We start from the raw sequence: 17110 nt of genomic DNA, 5'->3' as shown, positions 1-17110 counted from the left end.
ATAAATAAAAAGCATTTGAAAATATCTTCCTAACAACTGTCACAGATATTTGTGAGTCCTGTTTCTATTTGTGAATTTAAAAAAGAATCGTAAACTCAAAAAACTATTTTTCAAATATAAAGTGGATCTGCAAAGACTCAAAGTCAAAGAATGCAAATTTGCAAGTGCAGAATTGGGATTCACAAATATTTGTTTTTCATTTATTTATAAATTAATTAATAGTCCTCACAGGTTTTTGTGTAACTTGTGTGTTTGCAGACTCATTATATATTTATAAAATATTTTTGTGAGTTCACAAATCTTTTTGTAAATATATGTGTTTTATATTTAAACATTTCACATCAACACACACATTTTTGATCTGTTCACACAAATGATATTGACACAGATTCATCTCCATAAAAATAAAATAATGAAAAAAAAATAAATAATAATAATTACAAAAATATAAATATGTATAATATAAAAATACAGAAATAAACATGGTTATTTTAAATAAAGTAAAATGGAAAATAATGCAAAAAATAATTAATAGTAAACGTTTATTAATAAATGAAACAGGAAAGTAAATAAAAACAAATTATTTTAATTTAATGACATTATTTTATTGAATGATGTAGTAATGAAGTTTATGAAGCTTTTTTTTATCTGTCGGACAAAACGAGACGTCACTTTAGACTCTTTGACATTGTCAAACAATGAGTTCATTAAATCAGATGATAACACAGTGGTTAGTTATTGTTCAGCGTCAGATTTCAACTGTTACAGTTGTTCCTGTTCAGTGGTTTTGTCATGAATGAACTTCCATATCTGAGATGGGGAGAGAAAATCAGCTGTTTACCTTGTTGTGGTTTTTAATGTTTAGCTGAAAGTTTCCCGCCGCACTCTGTGATCCATGTTCCTTATTTTTCTACTCAGAGATACAGAAACATATTTATGTTGTTGTTGTTGTTGTTGTGTTAAAGCACTCTGTTTTCAGTGTGGTTGTTTGTAAAGAGGACAGAGTGAGACCTCTGTGTGTGTTCCTGTCGATGTGGCTCTCTGATGATCCACCAATAAAACACCAGAAAACTGTAAACTGTGTTTGTTTGTGTTTGTGCACACAATAACTCACTGACTCATAATCAACACTTATCTTAACACCTGTGTGTGACTCATATAATCAACACTTATCCTAACACCTGTGTGTGACTCATATAATCAACACTTATCTTAACACCTGTGTTATATTTTATATTCACACAGTCAGTGAGTTACATTCCACAGAATATGAAGTCCACCTTTCCCAGTACTTTGTATACTGCTCAGCCTGTAATCTTAAGGTGAAGGTTAGTTTTTTCATACGATGTATATCATCAACAATTGTGGTCCAGTCATCCCTTGATGGCAGCTTTGTTTGCAGCCATTTCCGTGTAATGGCCCTCTTGCTCGCAGTCAAGAGTACTTTATAAAGATAGTTATCCTGGGCCATAAGTCCATCTGGGATTTTACCCAAATACATTGCAATAAAGGAAAACTCTAGTTCTAGTCCGAAAATTGTCTGTATTTCTTCAGCAATCTCTTGCCAATATGGTTGGATAAGGGGGCAGGCCCAGAATACATGATAGTGGTCTGCCATTGACTTTCCACACTGCCTCCAACATATATCCTGACCCCAGAAACCCTGCTGTTTAAATTTCAGTTTTGGAGTGATAAAAAATCTTATTATGTTCTTCCAGCAGAATTCTCGCCAGGCTCTGGAATTGGTGGTCCTGGCCTGACCTTCCCAAATATCCCTCCAGTCATCCTCAGATATCTCCAGACCAGACTCCCTCTCCCATTGCTGCTTAACCTGGAAAGTGGAATGGCTTTTGGAGTTTTGTAGTCTTTTATAAATTTGTGATATTAAGTGTTTGCTGTCTTTAGCCTTATATGCATCAGTAAATATATTAATCAAATTGGATTCAGTATTGTCTAATTGTTTGATTTCTTTATTGAAATAGTCTCTGACCTGGAAATATCTGAACATATCTTCTCTTCCCAGTCTGTATTTATTTGAGATGTAGGTAAAAGACTCTAAGCCATTCTCACCTGCTATAGTGCAGTACGCTGTTATACCATTATGTGCCCACTGCCTAAATCGCATATCTAAACCCGATGGTATAAACTCTAAATCATATGCCACCCACTTCAGTATTCTTGCATGTTTCTCAAGGTGGAGCCTTTTACAGGTTTTAAACCACACCTTAAGGGCGACTCTGGTCCATTGGTTTAACTTGTCCAAGTAAGGGTAATGATGTTGACAATTACCTAATATTGACTGTGCTGGTGATTCAAATTGTATTAATTCCAAATCTTTCCATTTGGCTGAATAGTTTGGATTACACCAGCATACCAGTGGTCTCAGCTGGGCGGCAATGAAATAATCCTCCACACATGGGAGAGAAAGTCCACCCTTATCTTTAGATAATTGTAGAGTCTTATATTTAATTCGGGGCCTCCTACTGTTCCACACAAATCTTGAAATCATTCTATTCCATTCACTAAAATCTTTAGGGGGGACTTCAACAGGGAGTGACTGGAACAGGTACATCAACCGGGGGAGGACATTCATTTTTATTGTCTCAATCCGATTAGACATGTCTAGAGGCAGTATGGTCCATCTGTCAAGGTCTGCTTTGATTGTCTTAATAACCGATCCATAATTACTTTTATATATATTGGAAATGTCTTTTGGGATCCAAACCCCCAGATATTTGATAGCAGGGGTGTCCCATTTGAAGTCAAATCTGCTTCGCAAGTCAGCATCCGATATGAAGTTATAAGTGAGTATTTGGGACTTGTGTGTATTTAATTTATATCCTGAATATGAGCTAAACAGTCTCAAAAGGGACATCAATTTAGGTACACTTCTCTCTGAGTTTGTCAAGGTGAGCAAAATGTCATCTGCGAATAAACTTATCTTGTATTCGTTATCTCCCATTACAATCCCTTTAATCTCTGGATCCTCCCTTATTGCCTGGGCTAGGAGCTCAATAAAAAGTGCAAAGAGGGCGGGGCCAAGGGGGTAACCTTGGCGACAGCCTCTCTCTAGCTTGATGGATTGTGTTAGGTGTCCGTTGATTCTTATTCTAGCGGTGGGGTTTGAATAAAGTGATCTAATACATTGTACTGATTTTTCATTAAAGCCAAATTGTTCCAATACTTGGTAAAGGTAGCCCCACCCAACCGAATCGAAACGCCTTCTCAGCATCTAAACTGATCAGCGTTGCACTAATTTTTTCTTTAACCACATAGTCAACCACATGAAGGGTTCGCCTAATATTGTCCTGTGTTTGTCTTTCTCGGACAAACCCCGTTTGGTCTGGATCTATCAGTTCAGAGACAATGTGTTCAATCCTTTTGGCGATAATTGAGGCGAATAGCTTATAGTCGGTATTCAAAATAGATATTGGCCTGTATGAACTACATTCTCCCTTATCCTTGCCTTCCTTAGGGATTATTGATATTACAGCCTCAGTCCAAGATTGGGGCATCTTGCCTTCCTTAAGGGTGTGGTTAAAGCACCTGAGGAGTATTGGGATCAACTCAAGCTTGAATGTTTTGTACCATTCACTAACAAACCCATCTGACCCCGGTGTTTTGTTGGTCTTCAATCGAGAAATGGCGTCACCCAGTTCAGTGGGAGTTATCTCTGCAGTCAGCACGCTGTTCTGGTGTTCTCCTATTGAGGGAAGATCCAGAGACTTTAAAAATTGAACAACTGTTGAGTTGTCAGCTTTATCTGGCTGGGTATATAAGTCCTTATAGTAGGCTTCAAAAGATTGCTGAATTTCTTCTAGTTTATGGCACATTTTATTACTTTTTGGATTTCTTACTTTGTAAACAGTTCTTTCTGGTCGTTGCTTACGTAATCTCCATGACAGAAGCTTCATAGCCTTGGTACCAGTTTCATAATATTTTTGTTTAGTAAACCTCATTTTTCTCTCATTTTCTTCATCATAAATCTGATTAATTTCCTGTTGTGTACATTTTAGTTGGGCCAATATTTGTGGGTCTCTTTGAGTTGAGTGTTGAGTTTCTAGGTTCTTCAATTTTGATTGCAGTTCCTTTAAGTGTCTATATTTCTCCTTTTTCCTGTGGGCAGTATAAGCTTTAAGTTTACCCCTGAGTACTGCCTTCCAGGCATCCCACAACACATTTGGTGATACTGTTCCATTATCATTATTTAGCAAATACTCTTTCAATTCGTCTTTTATAAATTCCTTACATATTCTATCATTCAGTGTACTAGTATTGAGTCTCCATAGCGTATTCTTCCTTTTGTTATCTAAGTGTAGTGTAAGATATACTCCTGAATGGTCTGAGACATCTCTAATGCCAATTTTGCAATCACTTATCCTATGTCTATCTCTGGTTGAGATAAAGAAATAATCCAATCTGGAGTACTCTGTATGGCGAGGGGAGTAGTAGGTGAATTGCTTTTCTGTGAGGTGTAAGTCCCTCCATATATCTATCAAACCAAAGTTCTTTAGCATTTTCTGCATGAATATTGAATTAGGATTCCTCCTCTTGTGAAGATTTGTAGAATCAAATTTGGGTTGTATTTGGATATTCCAATCTCCCCCACAGATTGTGACTCATATAATCAACGCTTATCTTAACACCCGTGTGACTCCTGAGATGTTACCTGATGTTGCCACATTTTATTTACCTGCCAGAAGGATTGGCAGGATGTTCCTGAGCTGCACATCTCGTGCTTTCTGTCGGTCATCTTGGTTTTCAGAGATTTGTGTTGCACTGACAGCACCTGGCCAGTGGGTGGCAGTGTGTGGCATGATATGAAACTACAGCATCAAGACTCATGGACATATAAGGACATGTCTGTCACACAGCTGTTCACTGCAGAGACCACAATGTGTGACAGAGGTCAAATTTAGAAACGTTAAATTTCTCATTAAATTTGTTGTTGAAGAAACGACCTGATGTGACTGTTTCCCCTCAGAAAATAAATATAATAAAAACTATGAAAAAAGTCATAAAAATGTTTCAAAGTCATAATAATTAAAAACAATCTATGGACTCAAGATGTCGGCACACTCTGCAGTGTTTCACTTTACTGTTGAGTTTCATCAGAGTGAACACGAGGCATCACTGGACCAACAGGTAAAAGGAAACGATGTCAGTCTAATGTAACACGCCTGTGGTCAAAGCTCTGCCTCCTGGGAGTTGTAGTTTTTAAGTACAGAAAGGTAAACTGTGAGGCCTACAGATGGAAGCTGGACGTGTCTTGTGTCTTTAATGGATTTGGGGCTCTCTGATTAATGATGGTGGTCACGTGTTATAAATATCTGCGTCTCTGTCTCAGTGACTTAGTTTGTTTCAAACCTCAGGTCCATGATCTGTAAAAGCTGAAGTTTGATTTCAGAAACGAGGCTGAAAACACCCGTTGCTGTTGCTGCTGTGTCTTCACCGGTGCTGGATCACAGTGATCTGTTGTACATGAATGTCACTGTGCGCTTTATTCCAGAGCTGGTCGGCCATCTTTGACCTGTCATAGGCGCAGTCGCTGCTATTTATAAACTATTACAAGTTATAATTTTCTTATACAATTTTCTTTTTAAAAAATTGCATTAATATCAAAGAATATTACAAGTCATACTTAAAAATAATAATATATAAAAAAACATGTAAAAATATTATATAATATATATTATATTAATATATAAAAAAATTACATGTCATAATTTCTAAAGATATTTTTTTATTTATAAGATATTAGAAGTGCTACTTTTCTAAAAACAATATATATCAATATAATTTAAAATATTACAAGTCATAATCTAAAAAATATATTTATAATATTAAAAACACGGGATTATTTTCTTTAAAAAATACATTAATATAAAAATGTTACAAGTCATAATTTCTAAAAAATATTTTATATTAATTAAAAATGTTACAAGTACTACATTTCTAAAAACAATACATATATATATATATATATATATATATATATATATGTCAATATTATTTAAAATATTACTTCTCTTTTAAAACACACACTAATATTACAAGTCCTAGTTAAAGAATAATAGTAAGATTAAAAAGATGTTATAATTTCATCGTCATAATTTCTAAAGAATATTTTATATTAATACAAAATATTGCAAGTGCTACTTTTCTAAAAAAAAAAAAAGTTTACAATAATAATATCAATTAAAATACAACAAGTCATACGTTTTTAATTATTACAACTTTTTTCACAGTTTCTCAGTTATTGTGACGTTTCTTTCGGAAAAATACTGCTTTTCTTTCTTTCTTAATATTTTAATTTTATTCTTTAAATCTGAGATGTTTTTATTTCCTCTGATCACCACATTCAGTGAGAGTGAAAATATGTTTATTTATGTTTAAGACATTTATTTTTTTTTAAAAAACATAATATCTTTATAAAATATAATATTTTTTATCACACTTTTTTTTCTAGTTTTCAAGACTGAGACAAAATAAATAAATTAATATTGGTATAATAAGTTTTCTTTTACTACTGTGATTATTTGTATTATATATTATTTTTTTATATTATTTATTTATTTATTTATTTATTTTTTTCCTTTGAGTTCTTTAAACTCATGACATAAAACTCAAACATAAAAAAAGAAAACCAGAAAGTGATTCATGGTTTATTTTTACAATATTAAAATTAGTGTCAAATGTAAAATATCAAATTAATTTTAATTATGTATTTTGTATATTGGTGTGTTTCTGTGACTTTACTGGATGTACTGCTTTACTTATTTATTATTTTTTGACTTGAATCAATTTTGTTTTTGCAGTTTTGCATCAGATGAGGTACAGGAGCTGTACGGAGAAAGATTTGTGTCAATATTATTTATGTGAACAGATCAACAACCCGTGTGTAAATGTGTAATCTGTAAATATAAAACAACTTCCAAAAATACAAAAAAAAGGAGATTTACAAACTCCCCAAAATATTTTACATAAACAAATTATCTGTGAATACATTTAATTAATTTACAAATAAATAATAAAAAAAACCCATTTGAGATTGTCTTTATTAAATTAACATATGGAGACAAATTTGTGTCAATGTTATTTGTACAAACGGATCAACAACCCGTGTGTACATGTGTAATCTGTAAATATATAAAACAACTTCCAATAATACAAAAAATTATTGTAAACTCCCCGAAATATTTCACGTCAAGTATAAAACAGATCTGCAATTTAAAAAAAAGACTAAGTGTGTAAAATGCAAATCTGCAAATGTAACATTGAGATTCACAAAAAGGTTTCAGTTTTTCATTTATTTGCAAATTTATTTAAATTTGTGTTTTTACAGATTTGTTTTATATTTCTTTTTTTTTTTTAGTTTAAAAATCATACTTCTGTATTTGTGTGAGTTGTTTTTACACATTAACACTCGGGTTGTTTCTGCATATAATTCTGACACCAATCTGCCTCCGTAGCGTGCTGTAGGTTTCTTTATGGAAGTGGTTTCTGGATGACGGGTCTGGCGGTGAAGTTGTGGAGGATCCTGGAGCGGATCTGATGCAGGTTGATGCCGTAGATGATGGGGTTAATGAGGGGCGGGACCACCAGGAACTCTGCGGCCAGCAGGTTCTGCAGCGCCTGCAGCGTGCCGCCGCCACCGCCATAACGAGCGTACATGGTGTCAAACACCAGCGAGCTGGTGAAGATGAGCAGCGTGGCGAGGTGTGGCAGACACGTCTGTATGAACTTCCTGCGGTCGGAATGCAGCCTGAGCGAGGCTCGGACCAGGTGTGTGTAGGACACAAGGATAAGTGCGATCTGTGAGATGTGCGAGAACATGAGCACGAAGCCGTAGATGTTGTTGACGGTGGTGTTGGAGCACGACAGCTTCACCACCTCCCAGTTGGTGCAGAAGATCTTCTTGATGTGGCGCCGGCAGATCGGCAGGCTGGCTGTCAGCGTGATGCCGATCGCCGTCTCCAGCAGCGTGAAGCACCAGGTGAGCAGCAGCAGCTGCGCCACCCTCTGCACCGTCATCAGCGTGCGGTACTGCAGTGGCTTACAGATGGCCAGGTAGCGGTCGTACGCCATGACGGTCAGGCTGGTGAACTCACAGAAGACGTAGCAGTAAACGCCAAACAGCTGCAACAGACAGCCGGCATACGTGATGACCTGGGCATCGGCCAGGAGGTCGTGGAGCAGCTTCGGGTAGAAACTGGACGCTCCGCAGAGGCCGTTAAAACACAGGTTGCACAGGAAGATGTAGATGGGGTCATGGAGCGTTTTCTCCAGGCAGACGGTGACGATGAGCGTCAGGTTGACGAAGATGGTGAAGAGGTATGACATCAGAGCGAAGGCGAAGAACAGCTGGCGGTTTGTCACAGAGTCGTTGAGACCCTGAAGCACAAACACAAGCTCCGAGTTATTCGGCATCATCATCATCACCTGACACTCTGTCACCGTGTGACACCTTAACACCCTGAAACACTGTCACACCGTCACACTGTCACTCTGTCACAGCGTCACAGCGTCACACACAACAGGAACCGTCACATGTCAAACCAAAGGTGTCACCTCACCTCTGCACAGCGACAGAACAATCTGAGCCACACATGTCTCGTGAGTGAAACCAGGCGACAAAGAAACACTGTGACACACTGAGATATGAGCACATGAAACACTGAGCTGTTTAAACAGAGACACAGTGACACATGTTCAGGACCTGACCTGAGTCAAACTGTCAGACATCACTCAGTCACATCAGAGTCAAACCACAGAGTGAACACATGAACCATGAGCACATGAAACACATTCGTCAGCAGTGAATCACATCAGAGTCAAACCACAGAGTGAACACATGAACCATGAGCACATGAAACACATTCGTCAGCAGTGAAACCTGAAAACAGTGCGACACAAATGTTTAAATGTTGAGAGAAGACATCAGATGGACTCAGAGACACAGATGAGACAGAGGAAGACTCCTGTCCTTCATCTGTCCTTCACTGTGGACAAACAGAGACACATGACATCATGAGCAGGACAGAGACACAGTGAGACATGAGACACATCAGCAGCTGACAGGTGACATCACACAGAGCTGCTCAACATCCTGCCGAGCGGCTGGAGGACAGAGACGAAGATCAGCAGCTCTTATACACCTCAAACCTGCACAGAGACACGTACGGGGCGACCAGGCTGAGGCCACGCCCCCTCATCATGAGTCACAGTCCAGTTTGTTATCACTGAGGAGGATTTTACATGTGAGGAATTTGGTTGTGAGACATAAATATAGGAGAAAATAAAAATATTAAAAACTAGGGCTGATTTTTAAACTCAGGATTAATTATATGTTTAAAATTACATTATTTTGCATTTAAAACATTTTGAAGTTCATATGAATTCAAGTTAATTCAAATTAAATGCACATTAAACACAGTGGTTCCCAACAGCAGAGCATGGTGCTGCTCTGGTTACTTTGGCTACTGATTGTTTAAGTGTTGATCGAGTGGACTGTGTGATAAAATATGAGCTATTGCATATACGGGACAGTGTCCAGCAGTCTCCACCAAGGCTGTTGTTCTCATCAAGCGACTTTCTAATTACTCCGAAGCCGGTTGAGGGATTGTTGGGCCAGGGCGGCCGCAAACAACTACCCCGGAAGCGAGGCAGGAGAGCCGGGGCTCTAGTACGCCTACGGAGGCGCAAACATCGCGATCCTCTGCCCAGCATTATCCTGTCTAATGTCCGATCGTTGGCTAACAAGACAGACGAGCTGTCCCTTCTCATCAGCTCGAGGTGCGACATTGCTGACTGCTCGGTGAAGTGCTTCACTGAAACCTGGCTTCACGAAGGAATACCCGACTCAGCGCTACACCAGGCCGGCTCCTCACTGCTCTGAGTGGATCGCACTGTGGATTCACTAAAGCAGAAGGGCAGCGGGGTCTGCTTCTTGGTGAGCAACAGGTGGTGCACCAACACTACTGTGATTCACTGAACATGTTCGCCTGAACTGGAGGCCCTCGCGATTCAATGCCGACCGTTCTATCTACAGAGGGACTTCGGTTCCATCATTCTGCCATTCAGCAAGTGGCTGCAAGTCACGGAGATGGAGAGAACGCACCCGGACTCGGTCCTCCTGCTAATGGGGGATTTCAACCACGTCAGTCTGAACAGTCTCTCCCCAGGTACAAACGACAGATACACTTTGCCACAAGACGTGAGAAAACACTCGACCAGTGTTACTGTACTATCCCTCAGGCATACCGTGCGGTGACGCGGGTGCTTTTAGGGCGATCCGACCATAACATGATCTTCCTGATTCATATCGTCAGCAATTAAAAACTGTTAAACACAAGATGAGGACAATCCGACGATGGACACCTGAGGCTGCAGAATTGCTATGTGACTGCATGGAACAAACTGACTGGAATGTTTTTAGGGAAGCATGTTGTGGCTTAGACGACTTTACTGACACAGTGACACCATATATTAACTTTGTGGAGGACTCATGTATTCCATCTAAGTCTGTGGTTGTGTTCAGTAATAATAAGCCATGGTTCAACAAAGAGATTAAAACACTACGCACTAACAAAAATTCTGCTTTTAAAAGTGGAGATAAAGACCTGTATAGAATTGCCAGATATGAATTTGCACATGCTGTTAAGAAAGCAAAAGCCAGGTATAGAGACAGTCTAGAAGATAGACTAAAGCTAGAGATATCAGGGGGGTCTGGCAGGGACTAGAGACGATAACTGGGTATAAGACTAACAGTCGGTCCAAGAGGCAGATCCACAGCTCCCAGATATGCTCAATGAATTCTTCTGCAGGGTCAATGTGAATTTATCCAACTCGGACCTTGCAATAAGATCACTCTCTGCCCCTCCCCCTGTGGTCGTAGAGCACAAAGTAAGAGCCCTGCTCCGCAAGCAGAATATTAGGAAAGCTGCAGGGCCAGACGGTGTGTCTGCCTTTACTCTCAAGAGCTGCGCTCACCAACTTGCTTCTGTTTTTACAGACATTTTTAACAGTGCAAAGATTCAAATCTGCTGTGATTATCCCTGTACCAAAGAAATCAAATGTCAGCTGTCTGAATGACTACAGGCCTGTCGCCTTGATTTCTATTGTCATGAAAGTATTTGAACGACTAGTCTGTAAATTTTATCTAGTGTTGAAATGGACAGCTATCACTTTGCCTATAGAGCCAACAGATCTGTAGAGGATGCTGTGTCTTCGTGCCTCCAAAGCATTCAGCAGCACCTGGTACATGTGTGAGAGTTTTATTCATAGATTTTAGCTCTGCTTTTAATACTTTATTGCTCAATAAGTTATTTAGCAAACTCCAGTTGATGGGAATCAGACAATCCATATGTCACTGGATCCTAGACTTTCTGTCAGAAAGGAAGCAGGTAGTTAAAGTGGGAAACCTGCTCTCCAGTTCCAGAACTCTTAACACCGGGGCCCCTCAGGGGTGTGTCCTCTCTCCCTCCTCTACTCTCTTCATACCAATGACTGTAGGTCTTAAATATGCCGACGACACAACTGTTGCAGGGCTCATCAGTAATAACAATGAATCAGACTACAGAGCTGAGGTGGATGCTCTGGTGACATGGTGTAAAGTGAATGACCTGGTTTTAAAGACAAAAGAAATTATAGTTGATTTTAGACAGGGAGGGGCAGTCCACCTTCCTTTGGTCATTCATGACCAGATAGTGGAGAGAGTCTTTAGTTTTAAATTTCTTGGCACCACCCTATGCCACACTCTAAAGTGGGAAGTCAACTCCAGCCTACTGATAAGCAAAGCCCACCAAAGACTTCACTTTCTGCACCAGCTCAGGAAGTTTGGTGTAGGAAGAGAGGCAATGCTCCAATTTTACCATGCCGGGGCGGAGAGTGTTCTAGTCCCCTCCATCGCGGTCTGGTACGGCAATTGTACTGCCTCAGACAGGAAGCAGCTGGAAAGGGTGCAAAAACTGCATCAAAAATCACTGGACGTGAGATTCCTTCTGTGGCCTCCATCTACGACTCCCGAATGAGCCACAGGGTGCAGAAAACGCTAGCTGACCCCTCCCACCCTGCGAAACCCCTTTTCCAGCTTCTTCCTTCTGGGAAAAGATTTGAAAGTCTAGGTGGGAGAACATCCCACTTATGTAATAGCACATACCCTGTGGCCATTAAACACCTCAATGCCCGATCACCCTGTAGCACAATAATACTTAACTAAATGCACTTTAAACTGTACTGTATGTAAAGCACCTTATCTGATCTGTACTTGAAGGACTATAATGCACTAAGTCATTTTTAAAGAAGTTGAAAGGTCTGCTCATCATGTATTTATGTGTTTTAAATGTGACTGTATTTGTCTTTCATGTACAGTACCATGTGTTCCTGTGTGTGATATGCCTTTTTAACTTGACTACACTAAGACAAATTCCAATCAACCTTGTGTTGACATGGCAAATAAAGTATTCTATTCTATTCCAACAGTTGGGTCATGGTCCCAGAGTGGGTCACAGTTTCATTCTGAATGGACCACAAGTGACTTGCAAATGTGTCAAGTTTGTAAGTTGACACGTTTTATTTTGAAGTGACGACATGACCAAACGACAGTGTGTATAGACCTTTTTCACGGCAGGCATTTTGACACGTCAGAGTAGGAGCAACACAGATGTGTTCAATGACACTAATGACAGCTGCGTTCCACTTAGGGGAGACCCTGGTATTGTCCATGTTGGCTAAATGTTACTAGTTTACTGGGACACTGAATGGAACTCAGCCATCCTTAATGTTATCAATTTCACCTGTGCTTTTTCTACTGACACAAGTCAAAATGTCTGCTGTGAAAAAGGTCCATTCAACTGTGTGGACGTTGACCTAATGACTGAGGAGAAACTGGATCAGTTTTGAACCAGTGTTCTTGAGGTTCTTTAAAAGTTGAAGGCGTCGTTGAGGACGACCCGTGGTCCATTAATGAGGAGGGTTTCTGTTGTCCCATAATGCAACACTCGAGGAGCTGCTCATGAAGTGTGCAGTGAAACTTAAAACATGCTAACCCTAACGATTTAAAGACACACCTCCTGCAGAAAGACGCTGCAGATCTCCGTCTGCATCATCCTAATTAAATCCATCTGAAATAAAAACTATAACTTGTAGAACATTTGTTGTTTTTGCAGCAGAGAGCTGAAGCTTCTGTCTGTCCTGTCATCACATCTTTCCTTTATGTTCCCGTGCTTTACACGTCATATAAACGTGATATTTAGCTGGAATTTTTTGCAGGAATTTCCTGTAACAGCTGCAGGAGATCACTGTTTGCATCATCCTCTATGTCAGTCTACAAAAAAATCATAACCTCTGCAACATTCATTGTTTTTGCAGCAGAGAGGCCTCAGTCTTCCATGTCATCATGTCATACTCTGGTAATGACGTCATCTCAAAACGTCACACCACTTCAAAACATGTGGTGGCGTCAGAGGAATGAAAACGCCTTTTGACTTCATAGTTCAAACAACTTACAAAGTTCTAAGACATATTTTCTTTATGTTTTTACATTAAAAATCTTTTGGATCAAAGTGTTTTTTCTTTTATTTTGTAAAATCCGACAAAGAAAAACGTCCATTTTTTATATCATTTTTCTCAATGACGCAATTTCAATACTTTTATCAATTATTGTGATTTATTGACTGAAATAACATTTTAGCTCAGGTTGTACAGATTTTAGTGATGTGAAGTATTTACAGATACTCCAGGAAATGACATCACAATAAACAGAAATACAAACGTAGGCAGTGGTGGACTGTTTCTGTTGTGCAAAGGGTTAAATCTGACTTTTGTTCAAAAGACAACCAATCTGATTTATGAGCATCCAAAACTACCAAAATAATGCAGCGTCAGCATCAGTGTGTAGAGAGTCATCCTGATTATAATGTTTCATGATGAAATAAAGATGTAAAGAGATAAACAGGACGAACGCAGCTCAGCTGAGCTTAAAGTCCACAGAGACCGCTGCTGCTGGGAGAGTTACATCACTGTCCCTCAGGTCAGAGGTCATTTCAGCCCGTCAACATGTCTGTCCCTGAGGCGTCTTCACGCTCGACACAGTTTCCACCAATTCCCTCTGAAGCAAATTACATTCAGAGCTGTTGACCAGTGAGACCAATCAGCAGGAGCACACCTCAGGACTGGTTTCACTGGTCCTCAGAGGGCTGATAATGACCTCCCCTCAGACCGCTCTGTGACAGCATCATCATGTTTACAACAAACTGCCACAACAAGTGGACACTGAAGTTTTCTGAAGCGTCTCTGGACAGTCTTTAGTCTTTGAGTCCCACTGTGAGAAAATAAAGGTAAATAAATAAATAAAACATCCTTTCACGTTGGCATGATACGCAGCTTGTCACCGCCAATATGTAATGGTGCCCGGCAGTGATAGGGGATAATGTGGCGGGAAAATAACGAAAGTTAAAAGGGCGAAAGTAGGGCAGGTGGGACGGGTGGTGGATGGGTCCAACAATCCATCAGTTGGCGGTGTTGTACCGACGCAGTGCTTTTATTTTGAAAGCGACTGTATGCAAACAGGTCTTTAGTCATATTTGAAGTCGAACTGGATTCTTTGGAGCTGGGATAATAGTCCATTGAAATAAAGTTCTGCTCCGTGATGTCTCGACCTGACATATGATGTCAAAACATGACAATGCCACAGTGACCTTTGACCTTTTTTCTTTAGTAAAATCTTGTACAGAAACTTTTCATTCATGCTCAGCAGACACTTTTAAATGACTTAAATTGAAACTAATAAACTGATAACGCTGTGTTTTTCAGATCATGTGTCTTTGCTTCTTATGACGGGACAATAACACAGGAAAATAAGATGAGCTGTGTGTGTTCTGTCCTTCCTGACAAACATTTTCCTGCTGAAGCTGCTGAGCCACAGACAAACATTTATTTTGTTCTTGTGTTACTCGCGCTGAAAAATCTAAAAAGATTTTTACACGTGACACGAATTTTGGTCATGTTGAGTCCGTACATCACGGGGCTGAGGAGCGGCTGGCACGTGAGGAAGTGTAATGATAAAAATATTCCTAACACATCAGGCACACTGCTCATATCAAACCTGCTCTGTAATATTTCAAAGAAAACCCCGAAGGAGAAGTTGAGCAGAGAGGCGAGGTGAGGTGTGCAGGTGCTGACGGCTTTCTGTCTCGTCTGTTTACAGCCAGAGAAACAGACTCTGAGGATCCTGATGTACGAGTAAAGAATCACAGACACAGGAACACAGACTGTGACAGAACAAGCAACGAGTTCATAGACATTATTGACTGTGGTGTCATAACAAGCCAGCTTTATGATGGAGTGGTTGTCACAGTAGACTTTATTGATGACGCTCCCACACAGCTGCACAGACGCACTCAACACTGTCGTTACAAACACAGCAACAAAAGGAGGAAACCAAATCACAGCAATGAGCATGATCACCTTATCAGATGTCATGCGTGTGTTATACTGCAGAGGATAACAGATAGCCAGATATCTGTCATAAGACATGACGGCCAAGTTCGTGAACTCGACACTGCCGTAAGAGTACACACAGAAAATCTGCAGGAAACAAGCTGAAGCAGAGACAGTGTGAATGTCAGAGAGGATCTGAAGCAGCAGCAATGGAAACAACCCTGTACTACCATACAGTTCATTTACAAACAGGCTGCACAGAAACATGTACATAGGTTCATGTAAGCTTCTGTTCACACAGATAACCACAATCAGCAGGAGGTTGGAGCAAAGAATCAACATGTATAAAAATATAATCAGCAGGAAAAAGAAGGATTTAAAGGACTCAGTGTCAACATAGGCACCCAGAGTGAAATATGCATCATGTGTGGAGTTTATCATCATCCTGCTTCTGCTTTAAAAACAGCGTCACTGTGCACGAGAGCAAACAGAGTCCAACACATCACATTGTGTTAGTTACAGATGATTTAACATGACAGAGCTCAAACAATCAGCACAGTGTTCAGGCTCCTCACAGCCAGTTATCATCCTGACAAACAAACTTACCGCTCTGATTTAAAGTCAGTGTCCAGGTGAGAAACTACAAACACCAGCCTGAGTCTCTCCTGACTGAACCCAAACTCTTCTCCTGCTTCTTTTAAACGTTTCAAGCCAGCAGCGCCCACAGCAGCGCCCACAGCAGCGCCCCGACGACGTCATCACAGGAACTGCTGTGAGTTTCTAACTGAAAAACAAAAAGGCACATGTTGCTCTTCGGCCCCTCAGGCACTCCGACAAAAGTTATACACAAATAGATGATGGTTATTTTATAACATTTTAATGTTTAAATGTGTAGCCTATACATGGAATACAAAATATGTTTCATCTACAAAGTGTGCCTTCTCCTCTAGATCTGCCCAGCCTCAATAGCGGTGGCTAATCTTGAGTTTTCCTTTAGCTAGGTGTGGATTTCAAATCCAAACAGTAAACATATGGGACACAGAGGCTTTAATAGTGTGTGGAAGGATTTGTATGTTTTCACCGCCAAAGCTGGAAAGGTAAAATACAAAATCATCATAATTAGCCCACTGCAGAGTCGCCCCCTGCTGGTAAAATATATCATGGAATGTATTTGTGACTTAAGTTATATGTTAATAAGCTGTGTCTTTGTACAGTTTGCATACAGTCTCTTTCAAAATAAAAGCACTAAGTCAGTACAACACCGTCAACTGATGTTTTTTCCTCCAGCAACACACACGTGGTTATGTTTAGCCAACACACACACGTAGTTACGTTTAGCCAACACATACACGTGGTTACGTTCAGCCAACACACATACACAAGTGGTTACGTTTAGCCAACACACACACGTGGTTATGTTTAGCCAACACACACACGTGGTTACGTTTAGCCAACACATACACGTGGTTACGTTCAGCCAACACACACACGTAGTTATGTTTAGCCAACACACACACACGTAGTTACGTTTAGCCAACACATACACGTGGTTACGTTCAGCCAACACACATACACAAGTGGTTACGTTTAGCCAACACACACACGTGGTTACGTTTAGCCAACACACACACGTGGTTACGTTTAGCCAACACACACATGTGGTTACGTT

General features: G+C 39.9%; 3 protein-coding genes across 3 annotated transcripts in view; all 3 read right to left on the bottom strand.

Moving 5' to 3' along the window:
- The window catches only part of abcg1 (ATP-binding cassette, sub-family G (WHITE), member 1), a 281654-nt gene that overhangs the window by 72702 nt on the left and 191842 nt on the right, over window positions 1-17110 (bottom strand). The window lies entirely within an intron of this gene.
- LOC126403309 (putative gustatory receptor clone PTE03) lies at window positions 7196-9116 on the bottom strand. The gene has a single exon (XM_050065902.1). The coding sequence runs from the start codon at window positions 8437-8439 to the stop codon at window positions 7489-7491; it is 951 nt and encodes a 316-aa protein (XP_049921859.1). The 5' UTR covers window positions 8440-9116; the 3' UTR covers window positions 7196-7488.
- LOC126400624 (olfactory receptor 3A3-like) lies at window positions 8989-15885 on the bottom strand. The gene is made up of 2 exons (XM_050061490.1): window positions 14955-15885; window positions 8989-9002 (listed from the first exon to the last, which is right to left on the bottom strand). Exons 1-2 carry the CDS (start codon window positions 15883-15885, stop codon window positions 8989-8991), a joined length of 945 nt encoding a protein of 314 aa, XP_049917447.1.

This window comes from Epinephelus moara, chromosome 2 (assembly GCF_006386435.1).
Source record: "Epinephelus moara isolate mb chromosome 2, YSFRI_EMoa_1.0, whole genome shotgun sequence".
Lineage (NCBI taxonomy): Eukaryota > Metazoa > Chordata > Actinopteri > Perciformes > Serranidae > Epinephelus > Epinephelus moara.
This window is presented reverse-complemented; position numbering and strand designations above follow the sequence as displayed.

Coding starts and splice junctions, on each gene's coding strand:
- LOC126400624 (XM_050061490.1), bottom strand. CDS start 15,885: ATGATGATAAACTCCACACATGATGCATATTTCACTCTGGGTGCCTAT.
- LOC126403309 (XM_050065902.1), bottom strand. CDS start 8,439: ATGATGATGATGCCGAATAACTCGGAGCTTGTGTTTGTGCTTCAGGGT.